General features: G+C 47.3%; 1 protein-coding gene across 4 annotated transcripts in view; it reads left to right on the top strand.

The window, feature by feature from the left end:
• POLK (DNA polymerase kappa) overlaps window positions 1–16,186 on the top strand; it is a 104,154-nt gene that overhangs the window by 18,418 nt on the left and 69,550 nt on the right. For all 4 annotated transcript variants that reach the window (XM_024194126.1, XM_024194123.1, XM_024194124.1 and 1 more), the window contains exons 3-5: window positions 595–714; window positions 13,122–13,274; window positions 15,850–15,981. In XM_024194126.1, the coding sequence (XP_024049894.1) occupies window positions 595–714; window positions 13,122–13,274; window positions 15,850–15,981 (405 nt within the window). The remainder of the gene's footprint in view (window positions 1–594; window positions 715–13,121; window positions 13,275–15,849; window positions 15,982–16,186) is intronic.

The raw sequence follows: 16,186 nt of genomic DNA, 5'->3' as shown, positions 1-16,186 counted from the left end.
TTTTTCTCCAGATGAGACCATATGGATCAATGAGGAAATGCTGCACATGAAAAGTAAAAATGCCTGAGGTCAATTTTTGCATTCAGTATCTTTCAAGATATAACAGAAAATAGCTTAGAGAGTACAAGTAACTTTTTTCTTTTGAGTTATTTTGACATCTCTCTGATCTAGCTAATGTTTTTAGAATTGCATCATCACACATAGGACATGTCCCCGCCTTTCTGGAGCCTAGCAGGTTTCCTCAGAAGTATATTAAACTCTGAGTGGCGGAGGGAAGGAAGAATATGAACTTCATGAAATCTGAGTACCACAGTTGTCTTTTGTGTGTATACATCAACTATGTGAATATCCAAAATATATATAATACGCGTAAGAAATCCTTAAAATATACAGAGCCCAACATATCATAAGGCTGTATCTGCTTCTCTGATAGGATTGGAAAAAACTGCCCATTTTAGTTCAGTGTTGTTTTTTTTCCATTTAAATGAGTTGTTAGCAGACAAATTGCATCTTCTTTTTCTGTTCAGTTATTGTAAGATTATAAGGAAAACAATCAACTTTCAAATGTATCTTAACTTTTTATTTTTCTGATAGGGTTCTAGATTTTATGAAAATGAGCTTAAGAAAGATCAACAAGTTAACCAACGAATTGAAAAAATGATGCAGCTAAAAGATAAAATTACCAGCCAACAGCTTCTGAAAGCACAACTACAGGTACTAACCAATTTGGGAAGTTTTTTGAGTGGAGGGAGAATAACAATGTTTAGGAGTATATTATTGATGCCTGTCCTAAAATTTCAAAGTGGTGCACAAGTTGTTAGTTGCCTGGTTCATTTGATGTTAGCTACAATTATACAGCTAAAACCTGCATAATATTTTGATGGTGTAAATTTATATTTAGTTAACAGAAGAAAATTTAAATAGATAATGAGACACTTCATTTGAAGTATTTCTTGTATGAACAAAATGGAATTAAAACAAGAACTCCTTTCCCCCAACGCTGAAAACACCTAATCAACTAATAAATAAAATCCATTGCTCGTGATGCACTCCTATGAAATTCATTGATTAATTTTCTTAACAAATACCAGAGCAGTCATTTTGGTTTAAACATTTTGTGTGTATTTTTTTTAAAAAGTCCTGGCTTATGCATGTCTTATGTTAGATGGTTTATAGTGATAGGGGAAAATGTCACTAGGATTATCCTATTACTTCAGTTTGTGATTTATCTATCTTTGCGTGCTAACTACTATGTCACTGAAGTCTTCAAAGTTTTATAAACAAAAAATCTGGCCAAAGGTGCATATTGCCTACAATAGAAAAATCGGTTTCCTTTATTATTAGGGCCTTGGTTATGAACATCCATGTACAGTGGAAGGAAATAAAGGGTCCGTCTTAGAAAACTATGGATATAAGCAATGGAGCTGTGTATGAAAATGTTTCTGTGGTCCAAAAGAAGCACTTTTGCATAGGTATTCAGATACTGCAGTGATGGACAATGTTATCAGAAACTAGATAGTATTGCATACAAATATCACATTAAAAGAACACTAAAGTTGCTAAGTCAAGCACCTTAATTTGTCTCTGTTTACATGCAGTGTGATTCAATCTTTAATGACATGATTGCATGCTATTTTTTTCAATCTGACCCCTGCCTCATTCTGTGCACAGGATAGATAGTGTTCATTGAGCAGCTGTTCAATATTTTGTTTTATCTTCATTGTTCAATATGTAGTCCCAAGCCTTGTTTACCATATTCTAGTCTAATACTGATCTGGATACAGAATTATTAATTTCCTCATATTTTTTTCTGTGACGCTCATCACTACAGTATGTGAGTACTTCACAAACATTGATGAATTTATTTTCACAACACCCATCAGATCAGGTCATATTATTATCCCCATTTTACATGTGGGAAATGAAGGCACAGATTGATTAAGGTTAAAAGAGTCCACTAATTTTGGGTTCCCAATTTGACCACCGAGTGTCTAGGACTTGATTTTTCAGAGTACTTAAACATATACAGTATGATATAATTCTAACACACAGCTCCCAGTGACTTCATTTGCAGATGTGAGTGCTCAACACTTCTGCAGACTAGACCACAGGGTATCAAGTTGGGTACCCAGAAAGTGAGGAACACGCAATCAGTGACCACCCATGAAAACCTTTTTTTTTTTTTTTAATTACTTTCCTAGCATCACATAGGAACTCTCTGAAAGAGGCAGTAATAGAATCCAGTTCTCCAAGGCAACATTCAACTGTATTACCTATGAAACCATGCTTTCTTTCACTTTTTCAGATATCACCTCCTTATGATCTGTAACCAGATGCTCTAATCCAGCTGTTCTCAAACTGTGGGTCGGGACCCCAAAGTGGATTGTGACCCTGTTTTAATGGATTCGCCAGGGCTGGTGTTAGACTGTCTGGGGCCTGGGGCTGAAGCCAAAATCCGAGCCCCACTGCCCAGGGTGGAAGCTGAAGCCAGAAGGATTCAGCCCTGGGCAGTGGGGCTCAGGCTTCTGCTTCAGTCCTGGGCGGCAGGGCTTAGGTTACAGCCCCCCTGCCCAGGGCTGAAGCCCTCAAGCTTTGCCTCCCTCCCCTACAGGGCGATGGGGGTCAGGCTTCAGCCCTGTTGTCCAGTGTGGCGGGGCTCAGGCTTCAGTCCCCCTTCCTGGGGTCATGCAGTCATTTTTGTCGTCAGAAGGGGGTTGTGGTGCAATGAAGTGTGAGAAACCCTGCTCTAGTATTTGCCTCAGCTTGGTAAGGGCGGAGACAACTTTTGCAGAGTTACAGAAGTATGAAAAGCTCCATGCTTCTGTGTAACACTGTAAATTTTTATCTTCAGATCAAGTCTTATCAGTTTGTAGGATGGTAGAGGGCGGGAAACTGGGCTCTTTTAGGGTGCTCACTAACATGACAGTTCTTTTCAGGTTGACTGCCAACCTGAAAAGAACTGTCATGTTACTGAGCACCCTAAAAGAGCCCAGTACTGATATTGTAATATACAAGATTTCTAAAAAGCCATTCCTTTTGCTAGACAGCATCCCAGTGATGCTGGACATGGCAGCAACATAAATCCATAGCGTCAGCAACATTATACCCCTTTTTCTAGTGTTTTGTTGATATAACAGAACCTGCACATGCTATGGGACTCTGTGTGTCAGAAATGAAAAATAAAGGTGTTTTAGTTTGTCTTTATTTTAGACAGCCTCCTCTGCAGCCGGCTAGGGGCAAAGGAGCACTTATAATCACAGATGTCCCAAAGTAATCTCTAACATCTTCAGTATTCTTGGGCAAATTCTTCAAAATTTACCATTAGCATTTTAAAATATTTTATTTGGCTTTATAAATAAAATAAAATCGTAAATGCCAAAGATGGAGTTTCATATGCACTGAATGTCATTGGTTTATTAGTCAGGCCAAGTTTTCCTATACAATACTATATGCAGCAAGTTCCCACTTCTGATAAATTGGTCATGGCTGATTGAGACTCATCTACTACACAACCCAGAAATGTCTGAAGATCTCCAATAATCCATAATGTGAAGGATCAAAGCTATATTTTGATATTCATTTATTCAATACTATGATTAATTTAAAACTTTCAGAAGTATCAGCTTCTGAATTGTATTAACTATTGCCAACAGCCACTGTTGCCATTTTTATGGATGTTGGTTTCTAACTGTTTTTAACTCTGCATGACATTGCTGTCCCCTTGTAACAGAGTATTACTAGTCACTCCTAGTTTCTCTCCATTCTGTCAGATAGTTTTATAAACATAAACAGGCACCAAATTAAGTTTTTTAATTCTTATTTCATATATGCTACTTAAGAAAGAAAGTTTTTTGGCATCTATATCACATCTTTGGTCAAGAACAAATCACAATAACTTCTTCAATCTATTTGTCTAAAAATAAATTAAAAAAATTAAGAATTTTAAAAGTCTAATGGCCCAAATTTTCAGCTCTTTCCCCCTATAAAATACATTGAAACCCCCCCTAAGTCTTCCATATCAGAATTTTCTTTCAAAAAAGAATGCTACATAATTTTTCAACTTATGCACCTGGTTTACCTCTGAGAAATTCGTCTTTAACTGTCTTCAGATTTAGTAGGGAAATATGGTTATAAACAAACATGATTCTCAGAAGTAAGTCTACAAAGCTTTTGTTTTACTGTGTTTCCTTTAATGAGCTGCTGTTGCTATTTTAAATAATCATGGTTTTAATTCGTGACTAGCTTAAAGGGGTTTCCATCTCTGTTTTTATATGTGCATAAGATACTAGTGAATCATTAGATATGACATTATGCTAGTAATGCAGGTGGGGGGAAAAACAATTTTTTTGTATTAAGACAGTATCTGGAAATGCAGATTAAATTGTGTGACTGGGGGTGTGGGAGGCAACATAAATTCAAGTAATTAAAGGTCATTTGAGTGTGAGAATAACCTACCTATAGTTTGTAGAATATGAGATCATCAGAATTAACAAAAAAGAAAAAAATTAATTAAAATGAAGAGAAATGCCTTTTGATAATTTTACATGGATTTTAGCCCTTGGAGGATTTAAATGTAATGACTTGTTTTTCTTCTATATATTATATCATGCAGTTTTCATTATTTTTTCAAATATTTCTTCTGTTGTTATTTGAACTCCTCACCTTCTACCTTTCCCACTGGGGCCTTACGTTTTATACAAACCAGTTTGACCAGCCCAACTCACTGAACTAGGATATGTGGCAATGCACTGCTATGTGGAAAAGCTTAATTTGATTCCACATCCTGGTCTTTCAGTCTTCAAACAAATTGGCTGGGAGCAAACCAGAAGGAAGGGGAAAAATCTCATATTACTCAGTAGTAATCCTTTTAGCAAATAAGTTGCAGTATGAGAGCTCAACTAGGTGAGAGGGGAGAGACCTTTAGGTTTTGTTAAAAAGTACTTCTGTAAACAATAAATACAACTTGTATATTTGTGGAATATTATGCGTACTTGCATTTAGATGTATAAATATAACAGACTTTTTCCACTTTCACTTTTTTGCCATCTGTTACTTACCTCTTTTCCCCCACAGAACAGGTTGGAGCAATAACAAGCTTTCTTCGTCGAGTGCTTGCTCATATTGATTTCAATTAGGTATGCGCACGCCACATGCACAGTCGTCGGAAAGTTTTCCCCTAGCAGCACCCGTCGGGTCGGCTGTCGAGCTCCCTGGAGTGGCCCCTCTATGGCGCTCAGTATATGACCCTGCCGACCCGGCGCCTCCTCAGTTCCTTCTTACCACCAGTGATGGTCGTTGGAACTGGGGTGATTTGCTTAGCAAGTTCTCCTCTCGTTCGCCTAGCTTTCAGTTTGTTGTAGTTTTAGTGTTAGTAGTTTTAGCTGTTGGTTGTGTGGGTTTCCCCTCCATCCTGACTGCCTATCTCCCCTTTGGGACTCGGGGCATGCCTCGGTCCCAAGGGTTCAAACCCTGCAAGTCCTGCAATAAGCCCATGCTAACGGGTGCTCCCCACAACACTAGTCTAAAGTGTCTGGGGGAGGCACACCAGGCCGATAGGTGCAGGATTTGTAAAGGGTTTTGCCCTAGAACAAAAAAGGAGCGGGACTTCCACTTAAAACAGCTCCTTATGGAGGTGGTTCTGAGATCGCAATCCACCTGAGTGCGGCAAGACCTGACACCGAGTTAATCGGTGTGGAGCGCTCCGGCATCCGTGGCAGAAGCGGCACCGCAGAAGGACTTTGGGCATAGAGACCTGCGGCACCGCTGCTCCCAAAGCCGGCAGGAACTGTCCGGCACCAATCCCATTCCCTGGCGCCACAGGAGCAGCACTGGAAGTAGGGTAGGAGTGAATCTCCGTCTTCGAGACCCACTCCTTCAGAGACGGCCAATGGGGCGCGTCCAAGGGAGGAGGGCCCAGTGCCAGAACCTTTGGAGCCGGCGCTGTCGACTTCGGTCCCGCAAAGGGTACCATTGAGTCCGGTGCCATTGGACTACCAAAAGCCATATGGTGGAAGAAGTGGGGCTGCCATCCACCCCGACACCTTTGCCATGACCACACCGCAGTCTCCGGCCCTCTGGGACAAGCCCCCAGCGCCAACGAAGGCGGCAAGCCGGCGATGTCGCGTCCGCCTGCATCTCCAAGGCACTGCTCGCCGACAACACGGAGACACCGCTCCGAGTCGTGGCACCAATCCATCCCTCAGCACCACTCTGAGTCGTGGCACCAGTCATATTCACGACACCGGTCTGACTCGTGGCACCAGTCACCATCCTGGTACCAATCCCCTACGCGACGGAGGTCCCATTCTCGGCACCAGTCACCACGGCACCAATCGAGGTCTCGGGACCACCAGTCGTCACGGCGCCACTCCCAATCCTGGCATCGATCCCGATCCAGGCACTGCTCCCCATCCTCGCAGCACCGCTCACCAGACCAGCTCCGCTTGGCACGGCCATGGGCATCAAGATCCTGGTCTTTGAGTTCGGGCTTGGAGACGGAGTCAAGATACTCACGCTGGAGCCGGCACCGGTCGGCACATAGACTTCCCAATGTGGGCACAATGCCATGGCCAGTGCAATGGCAGGGGCCAGCACAGTGGCCCTTTTGGACCCCCTGGGCTATCACCAGGCCCATGGTACTTTGTCCAAGGGCTCCCGGTCAGTGCTATCCGAGCCCAGGTTGCCAGTGGCTTCGGACAGCCGCCCTGCCCCCAGGGGCGCTGAGGGGACTCCGGCCTCAGTGCTTCCCCTGGAACTGACCCCCGCTCCTTCAGTGGACCCGGTGATAGTTGACCCGGAACAGGAGGCTGGGCAGGATGTCTCGATGGACTAAGAGGTCCAGGATGACCCTGTTCCCCCACTTGCGTCCTCGTCATCCTCTCCGGATGAGGCGGTGGCAGAGATTTCTACTTCAGAGCCACCACCCATAGACAGTTGTGCCCACTAAGACGTGCTGCGCAGGGTGGCGTGCAATATGGGCCTAGAGGCCGAGGAGGTGGCGGAACAAGAGAACCCTATGGTGGACATACTGGCCCCTGAAGGTCCATCTAGAGTAGCCCTGCCACTTATCAAGGCCATCCAAGTCAACTTGAAGATCTTGTGGCAGACCCCAGCCTCCATTCCCCCGACAGCCAAGGGTGTAGAAAGGAGATACTTCAACCCCTCTAAGGGGTACGAGTATTTGTATACCCACCCACAGCTCTGCTCCCTGGTGGTGTCGACGGTGAATGAACACGAGAGGCAGGGGCAGCAAGATCTCACTCCAAATCCAAGGACTCTAAAAGACTCAACCTTTTCATCAGGAAGGTCTATTCCATAGGGGGCTTACAGCTCAGGATTGCTAATCAGCAGGCAACCCTGAGCAGATATAGCTTCAATTCCTGGAATTCCATGCTGAAACTTAGGGAATTGTTTCCCTTGGAGTCCAGGGAGGAGTTTGGGGCTATTGTTGAGGAGGGCAAAGCAGTAGAACGGACTTCTTTGCAGGCCTCCCTTGACACTGCGGACTTTGCTGCCTGCACCCTTTCCTCAGGGATAGCCATGAGAAGGAGTTCATGGCTACAGGCATCTGGCTTACCCCCGGAAGTGCAGCAAACTCTGCAGGACCTGCCGTTCAACGGGGCAGGCCTGTTCGCGGAGCAAACAGACTCCAGGCTGCACAGCCTAAAAGACTCCTGGGCTACGATGAAGTTGTTGGGTATGCACATACCGGCAACCCAACACAAACACTTCAGGCTGCAACAACGCCCTTCTCCTCCTCAGCTGAGGCAGGATTTCTCTAGAAGGAGGGGCAGAAATGGCAGGTGCAAGCCTTCCCATCCTCCGCCCGGGCAGGGCCATGGCCCGACTAAGCCATCATCGGGCTCAAAGCAGGCATTTTGAAGGTGTGCCCAAGGACGGTCCACCCGCCACAACGCCAAATCCTTCCCCTTGTTTCTTGAATCATCTGTCCCACTTCCACTGTGCTTGGTCCCAAATAACATCGGACCGCTGGGTTCTTCGCACGGTAGAAGTGGGATATTCTCTCCAATTCTGCTCCTCCCTTCCCTCCCATCCCCCTTCCCCATCCCTCTTCAGACATCCTTCTCACGAGCAACTCCTTATCCAGGAGGTGCAGGCACTCCTCGCCGCAGGGGCAGTGGAGGAGGTTCCTCAGGAGCTAAGGGGCAAGGGATTCTATTCCCAATATTTCCTAATCCCCAAAGCCAAAGGGGGGGTCTCAGACCCATTCTAGACCTGCAGGCCTCAACAGATTCATGGTGAATCTGAAGTTTTGCCTGGTCTCCCTGAACTCCATAATTCCTTCTCTGGATCCGGGAGATTGGTATGCCACCCTCAATCTCAAGGACGTGTATTTTCATATATCCATACGTCCTGCTCACAGACGATACCTCAGGTTTGTGGTCAATCACAACCACGTCCAGTTTAAGGTTCTCCCCTTCAGCCTGTCCACAGCCCCTCAGGTGTGCATGTTGGTCGTTGCTGCCTTCCTTCGGTGGAGACAGGTGCAGGTGTATCCATATCTCAACGACTGGCTGCTCCGGGGGCACTCCAGGGACCAGGTAGAAGCGCAGATATGCATCATGAGGTCCATGTTCAACAGGTTGGGCCGCCTTCTCAACAAGAGCAAGTCGACCCTTATACCAACTCAAAGGGTAGAGTTTATTGGGGCAATACTGGACTCGGGTCGTGCCAGAGCATTCCTGCCAGAGGCCCATTTTCTAATGCTCTCGGACTTCATACAAGGTCTCAGACAGTACCCTACCACCACAGCAAGGGCCTGCTTGAGATTACTTGGTCACATGGCATCTTGTATGTACATGGTACAGCATTCCAGGATGTGTCTCAGATCTCTCCAGATTTGGCTCAAGTCAGCATTCCGCCCGGGATGCGACAGTCTGGACTCGGTGGTGACTCTTCCAAGTCACGTCCTCCAGTCCCTGCACTGGTGGCTCAACCAACCAGACGTGTGCAAAGGATTCCCCTTCCACAGCCCTCAGCCCTCCCTGTCCCTGGTAACAGATGCTTCGGCACTGGGGTGGGGAGCACACTTGGGGGACCTTCAGACTCAGGGCCTCTGGTCTCAAGACGAGCTCTCACTCCACATCAACATCAAGGAGTTCAGAGCAGTTCGGCTAGCGTGCCAAACCTTCCAGGCCTGCTTGATGTGTCAGTGTGTGTGAGTCTTGACGGACAACACAACTGTGATGTTTTACATAAACAAGCAGGGTGGGGCCTATTCCTCTCCTCTCTGTCGGGAAGCCCTCCAGCTGTCGGAGTTCTGCATAGCCCACTCTATCCACTTGGAGGCGACATATCTCTCAAGATCACAGAATGAGCTGGCGGACTACCTCAGCAGATCGTTCCGCAACCACAAGTAGTCCATCTGGACGGATGTCATTCTCCCCATCTTCCAGAGGTGGGGAACTCCCCATATCAATCTCTTTGTCACTCGGAGCAACAGGAAGTGCCCGAGGTTCTGCCTCTTCCGGAACCACAGCCAGGGCTCCCTTTGGACACCTTCCTCCTCCATGGTCGGATCATCTCATGTATGTGTTCCCACCGCTTCCTCTCGTGCACCAGGTCCTACTCAAAGTCCACAGGGACAAGGCGGCAGTCATCCTGGTGGTTCCAGCATGGCCATGACAACACTGGTGCACCACGCTCCTGGACCTCTCGGTAGACACCCTGATCACGCTGCCACTGATCCCGGACCTGATTAGCCAAGATCACGGTCGCCTTTGTCACCCAGACCTTCAGTCTCTCCACCTCACGGCCTGGAAGCTTCATGGCTAACCCCCATGGAGCTCCTGTGCTAGGAGGTGGTCAGGGAAATTCTGCTTGGTAGCAGGAAACCCTCCAGTAGGGCCACCTATCGGGCAAAATGGAAGCGGTTTGTGATCTGGTGCTCCCAGGGCTGTTCTCCAATGTTGCAGGCCCCCATTCCTGTCCTCCTGGACCTGCTGAAGCTCAAGCAGCCAAGGTCTGGCTGCTTCGTCCATCAAGGTGCAGGTGTATCCTGGCAGCCATCTCTGCATTCCACGCGGGAACAGCCGGGCGCTCCGTCTTCACCAACCCCATTGTAGGCCGCTTCCTCAAGGGCCTGGAGCATCTGTATCCAACTGATCCCTGCATGGGACCTCAACTGATGGGGCCCCCGTTTGAACCGTTGGCAACTTGCTCACTTCTGTATCTATCATGGAAGGTTGTTTTTCTGGTTGCCATTACTTCGGCAAGGAGGGTTTTGGAGCTCAAGGCCCTCACTTCTGACCCTCCATACGCCGTTTTCTTTAAGGATAAGGTGCAGCTCAGGCCTCATCCGTCTTTCCTTCCAAAGGTGATGTCCCAATTTCACTCTAATCAGGACATTTTCCTGCCTGTGTTTTACCCTAAACCCCATGTGAACAGCCAAGAGCAGCACCTACACTCTCTGGACATTCGATAGGCGCTCGCCTTTTATATGGACCGCTCAAGGCCGTTCCGGAAGTCGAACCAATTATTCATGGTGGTAGAACAGGGGTGGGCAAACTACGTCCCGCGGGCTGGATCCAGCCCCTCAGGGCATTGGATCCGGCCCGCAGGATTGCCACCCCCCATGGCACCGTGGGCCCCGCTTCGCTCTAGGAAGCGGCCAGCACCATGTCCCTGCAGCCCCTGGGGGAGTGGGGAGGGGGCAGAGGGCTCTGCATGCTGCTCTTGCCTGTGGGTACCTCCCCCGAAGCTCCCATTGGCCCGGAATGGGGAACCGAGGCCAATGGGAGCTTTGGGGGAGGTACCCCCAGGCAAGGGCAGCGCGCTCAGCCCTCTGCCCCTACTCCCCCAGGGGCCGCAGGGACATGGTGCCAGCTGCTTCCTGGAGTGGCGCGGGGCCATGGACAGGCCAGGCAGGCAGGGAGCCTGCCCTGGCCCCGGTGCACGCCGCTGCCACCCCGGAGCCACTCAAGGTAAGTGGCGCTGGGCCGGAGTCCTCACCCCTCCTGCACCCCAACCCCCGCCGCACCCCGCCTGCACCCCAACCCTTGCCCTGAGCCCCCTGCTGCACCTTGCACCCCTCCTGCACCCCAACCCCCTGCCCTGAACCCCTTCCCGCACTCCACACCCCTCCCTGCACCACTGCCCTGAGCCCCCTCCCACATTGTGCACCCCATCCTACACCCCAACCCCCTTCCCTGAGCCCCCTCGTATACCCCACACCCCTCTGCCCCAACGCCTTGCCCCGAGCCCCTTCCTGCACACCACACCCCCTCCCACACCCTGCACTCCCTCCCACACCCCAACCCCCTGCCCCAGCCCTACATTCATGGCCCTGCATGCAATTTCCCCACCCAGATGTGGCCCTTGGGCCAAAAAGTTTGCCCACCTCTGTGGTAGAATCATAGAAGATTAGGGTTGGAAGAGACCTCTGGAGGTCATCTAGTCCAACTCCCTGCTCAAAGCAGAACCAACACCAACTAAATCATCCCAGCCAAGGCTTTGACAAGCCAGGCCTTAAAAACCTCTAGGATGGAGATTCCACCACCTCCATAGGTAACCCATTGCAGTGCTTCAGCACCCTCCTAGTGAAATAGTTTTTCCTAATATCCAACCTAGACCTCCCCCACTGCAACTTGAGACCATTGCTTCTTGTTCTGTCATCTGCCACCACTGAGAACAGCCTGGCTCCATCCTCTATGGAACCCCCCTTCAGGTAGTTGAAGGCTGCTATCAAATCCCCCCTCACTCTTCTCTTCTGCAGACTAAATAACACCAGTTCCCTCAGCCTCTCCTCGTAAGTCATGTGCCCCAGCCCCCTAATCATTTTATTTGCCCTCCGCTGGACTCTCTCCAATTTGTCCACATCCCTTCTGTAGTGGAGGGACCAAAACTGGACGCAATACTCCAGGTGTGGCCTCACCAGTGTCGAATAGAGGGGAATAATCACTTCCCTCAATCTGCTTGCAATGCTCCTACTAATACAGCCCAATATGCCGTTGGCCTTCTTGGCAATGAAGGCACACTGCTGATTCATATCCAGCTTCTCGTTCACTGTAATCCCCAGGTCCTTTTCTGCAGAACTGCCGCTTAGCCAGTCGGTCCCCAGCCTGTAGCAGTGTATCGGATTCTTCCTTCCTAAGTGTAGGACTCTGCAATTGTCCTTGTTGAACCTCATTAGATTTTTTTTGGCCCAATCCTCCAATTTGTCTAGGTCACTCTGGACCCTATCCCTACCCTCCAGCGTATCTACCTCTCCCCCCAGTTTAGTGTCATCTGCGAACTTGCTGAGGGTGCAATTTAATCCCATCATCCAGATCATTAATAAAGATGTTGAACAGAACCGGCCTGTAGAAGTAGACCATATGAAAGGTCTCCTGGTCTTGTTGCAGAGGATCTCATCGTGAATTACCTCCCGCATCTGCACCTGCTACGAATTGGCCAACGTTCCACCCCCGGCTCTCATGGCCCATTCCACGAGGGCGCAGGCCTCATCAACACCTGGCCCAGGTGCCAATCCAAGAAATCTGCAGGGCGGCGACATGGTCATCGGTGCACACATTTGCCGTTCACCTACGCTATAACCCAACATGCTAGAGCCGATGTAGCCTTCGGCAGAACAGTGCTCCAGTCTGTCATTCCATAACTCCGACCCCACCTCCGAAGTAGGGCTTGGAGTCGCCTAACTAGAATCAATATGAGCAAGCACTCGAAGAAGAAAAAAACGTTACTCACTTTCTCGCAACTGTTGTTCTTCGAGATGTGTTGCTCATATCCATTCCAGACCCACTCGCCTTCCCCTCTGTCGGAGTAACCGGCAAGAAGGAACTGAGGAGGCGCTGGGTCAGAAGGGTCATATATTGAGAGCCATAGAGGTGCCACTCCAGCGGGCTCCACAGCCGACCCAATGGGTACTGCTAAGGGAAATCTTTCCGACGACTGTGCACGTGGCATGCGTACACCTAACTAGAATGGATATGAGCAACACATCTCGAAGAACAACAGTTACAAGGAGGTGAGTAACCATTTTTTCTCCTCTTAGTATGTGACAAGGGTTTTCTTTTATGATTGTTTGGCCTGTGGCACCTTGGCCAATCTAATATATTTTTGTAATTTCTGTGTTTGTGTACATTTTATACACTTTTGTACAGGCTGACAAACTTGCGCTGGAGCTAGAACAGAGCCGTGATCTCAGCTGTACTATTGTACACATTGACATGGATGCCTTTTATGCAGCAGTAGAAATGAGAGACAACCCAGAGCTGAAGGAAAAACCCATAGCAGTGGGATCGATGAGTATGCTGGTACGGTCAAATGTCAAACTGATACAAAGACCAAATTACATAAAGATTCGGTGACAGGAACATTAGAAATGCATACAATAATAACACAGATGGCGAAAATGTTTGTTTTCTTACTGTTTAAATTTGGATTTTACATTTCAAAGAACCAGGTAGTTTGCAAAATTTTAAGTTATGAAGAGGTAACAGAAAGGAAAAAGTTTTCTATTAAGCATATAAACTCTTGACCTGGCCATTCAATTAAAGGTGGAGAATTGCATGTTGGGGCCTGTACTCTCTTTGTGCTGTATCTTTATTTTGATATCTAGAGCCACCTTAGGCTTGATTGTAGAGCTCTGTGGAGCACACTTTGGTTGGCAAAATTAGAAGGCCTCATACCAATCTAATGTTTAGCTCCTACGTGAAATCAAATGTATTGATTTGTTATTGATTAAAATATGAAAGGATATACTAATTGAGACAGATCCTTAGCACTTAAACTACTTAGATTCAAATTATTTTAAATACATAAAATGAGACCTGCATTTTGAAATCTTTTTTCCCTCGACTGTTCATTATTAGCTAGAGTTGCCAACTTTCTAATGGCAGAAAACCAAACACCCTTGTCACGCCCCTTCTCCGAGGCCCCGTCCCCCGCTCACTCCATCCAACCTCCCTCTCTCGCTCGCTCTCCCCCCTCCCTCGCTCACTAGCTCATTTTCACCGGGCTGGGGCAGGGAGTTGGGGTGCAGAAGGTGGTGAGGGCTCTGGGGGGGGGCTGGGGGGGGGGGGGGGGCCCGGGGCTGGGGCAGGGGGTTGGGGTGCGGGAGGTGGTGCGGGCTCCGGGAGAGAGTTTGGGTGCAGGAGGGGGCTCAGGGCTGGAGCAGTGGGTTGGGGTGCGGGCTCCGGGCAGTGTTTACTTCCGGCAACTCCCGGGAAGCAGCCGGCATGTCCCTCTGGCTCCTAGGCACAGGGACGGCTAGGGATCTCAGCGCGCTCCCCCTGTCTGCAGGCGCCGCCCCTGCTGCTCCCATTTGCTGTGGTTCCTGGCCAATGGGAGCTGCGGAGCCAGTGCTTAGGGCGGGGACAGTGCGCAGAGCCCCCATGGCCGGCCCTAAGCTAGGAGCAGGATGGACATGTTGCCACTTCAGGGAGCTGCTCGGAGACACGTAGGGAGCCTGCCAGCCCCGCGCCAACTGTACTTTTAACGGCCTGGTCAGCAGTGCTGACCGGAGCTGCCAAGGTCCCTTTTTGACTGGGCATTCCGGTCAGAAACAGGACACCTGGCAACCTCATTGTTGGCAGATTCCCATCGATTTAAGCGTGAAATGAAAATTACATTAAAGCATCCAAGAAAGCCTTTAGAATTTATTTATATACCGGTGGGTTTTGTCTGATTCTAAAAATGATGCTGCTGTGGATTATGATTAGTTTGATTGGCACGTATTGGGCCAAGATTTGTGCTGGTTTACATCAAATTCAGTCAATGGAGTTGCATGGGGAATAAATCAACCTAGAATTTGATCCATTGTATATAGTCTGCTATAGAAGCGAAAAACGTGTAGAATTATCATTACTTTAGAGATATTATCCATTTTAACAGATTTTTTGGTGGCATTTTTATTTTTTCTGCTCTAATAAAGTTGAGGGTGCTCAGCACCTTGCAAGATTAAACCGATAGGCTCTGAATAGAGCAGAAGTGGTAGTAACTTAACCTTTCTTTAGTTTGTTTATTTCTTCCTCTGAAACTAGTCCTGGGAAATAATTCAATCTCCAGATATGTCTCCCCCACGTAGCCTCACAGCATGTCATGTCTCAGTCTGTTTCCCATATTTCAGTGAGCCCTACTGCTCCTCAGAGTATACTAAAGGTGGAGGCCTTCAGTTAATAAAAAATCAAGCATACTGGAATTTTATTAACTTTTAAAATTAATATTGTCTTGGATGACCAGATATACAAGCAAGTCTTTAATTTCAATTTTTTTGTTATTAATATTGGAATTAGCCTCCAAAGCAAGAAAGAGGAGTATAGTTTAAAGGGCATGTGAAAGGTACTGGATTGCCAGGAAACTGATGTCCTTTGTCCCTGGAACAAGAATGGCATAGACAACAGCCATACAAGCTTCCACAAGCTGTTCAGCCAGTGTGACTCACCCCTCTTCTAGAGAGACCACCTTTTGGGGGCAAATGGGAACAGTGTCTATGGCCTAGTCAATACTGTGCTCTTTGCTAACGTTTCTAACAAATGCCGGTTAGTGCCTTTCTAAGCAGATCTGCAAAAACTGAAAACACTTCAGTTAAATAAGTTTATCAATTAACAAATTGACTTAATATGAACCCGCAAACTAGAGATGAAGACTGTCCAGTTACCAGTCCCTAAAATCATGTAGTTCTCATAATGCAAATAAATTACAAGCTATGGAACATAACATACTGAATCTAGAATGGAACTGGTTACTGCAGTTTGATAGATGTTCTGTGACGAGCATTGTCTCTATATCTTTTTACTTCAGTCTTTAAAATTGCTGCATGTATTAAAACTCACAAGTATGCTGTAGGATATGGTTATTTAACTCTATATCTATTTTTTCCCTGCTAAGTCCACTTCAAATTATCATGCTAGGAGATTTGGGGTCCGTGCAGCCATGCCTGGATTTATTGCTAAGAAACTATGCCCACATCTTACTATAGTGCCATTAAACTTCAAAAAGTATGAAGAAGTGAGTAAAGAGGTAAGTAATCAACGAGAACATCTCTCAAACCAATAGCAGTACATACTTTTGTTTTAGATTTTAAGACAACGGTGAATCAAAACTTGTATATAAGATTAAAAAAAGTTAATTTAAAGGTTAAATTTTCAAGTCATGGCTTTGAATGTAAATTAAATACAGCATTTAAATTAACATTCTGTGGCAGTAGGGACAAATTCATCCATAA

Source organism: Terrapene carolina, unplaced genomic scaffold, assembly GCF_002925995.2.
Source record: "Terrapene carolina triunguis isolate 2854851 unplaced genomic scaffold, T_m_triunguis-2.0 Scaffold69, whole genome shotgun sequence".
NCBI classification, from domain to species: domain Eukaryota; kingdom Metazoa; phylum Chordata; order Testudines; family Emydidae; genus Terrapene; species Terrapene triunguis.
Note: the sequence above shows the minus strand (reverse complement) of the source record. Positions and strands in the feature narration are given on the sequence as shown.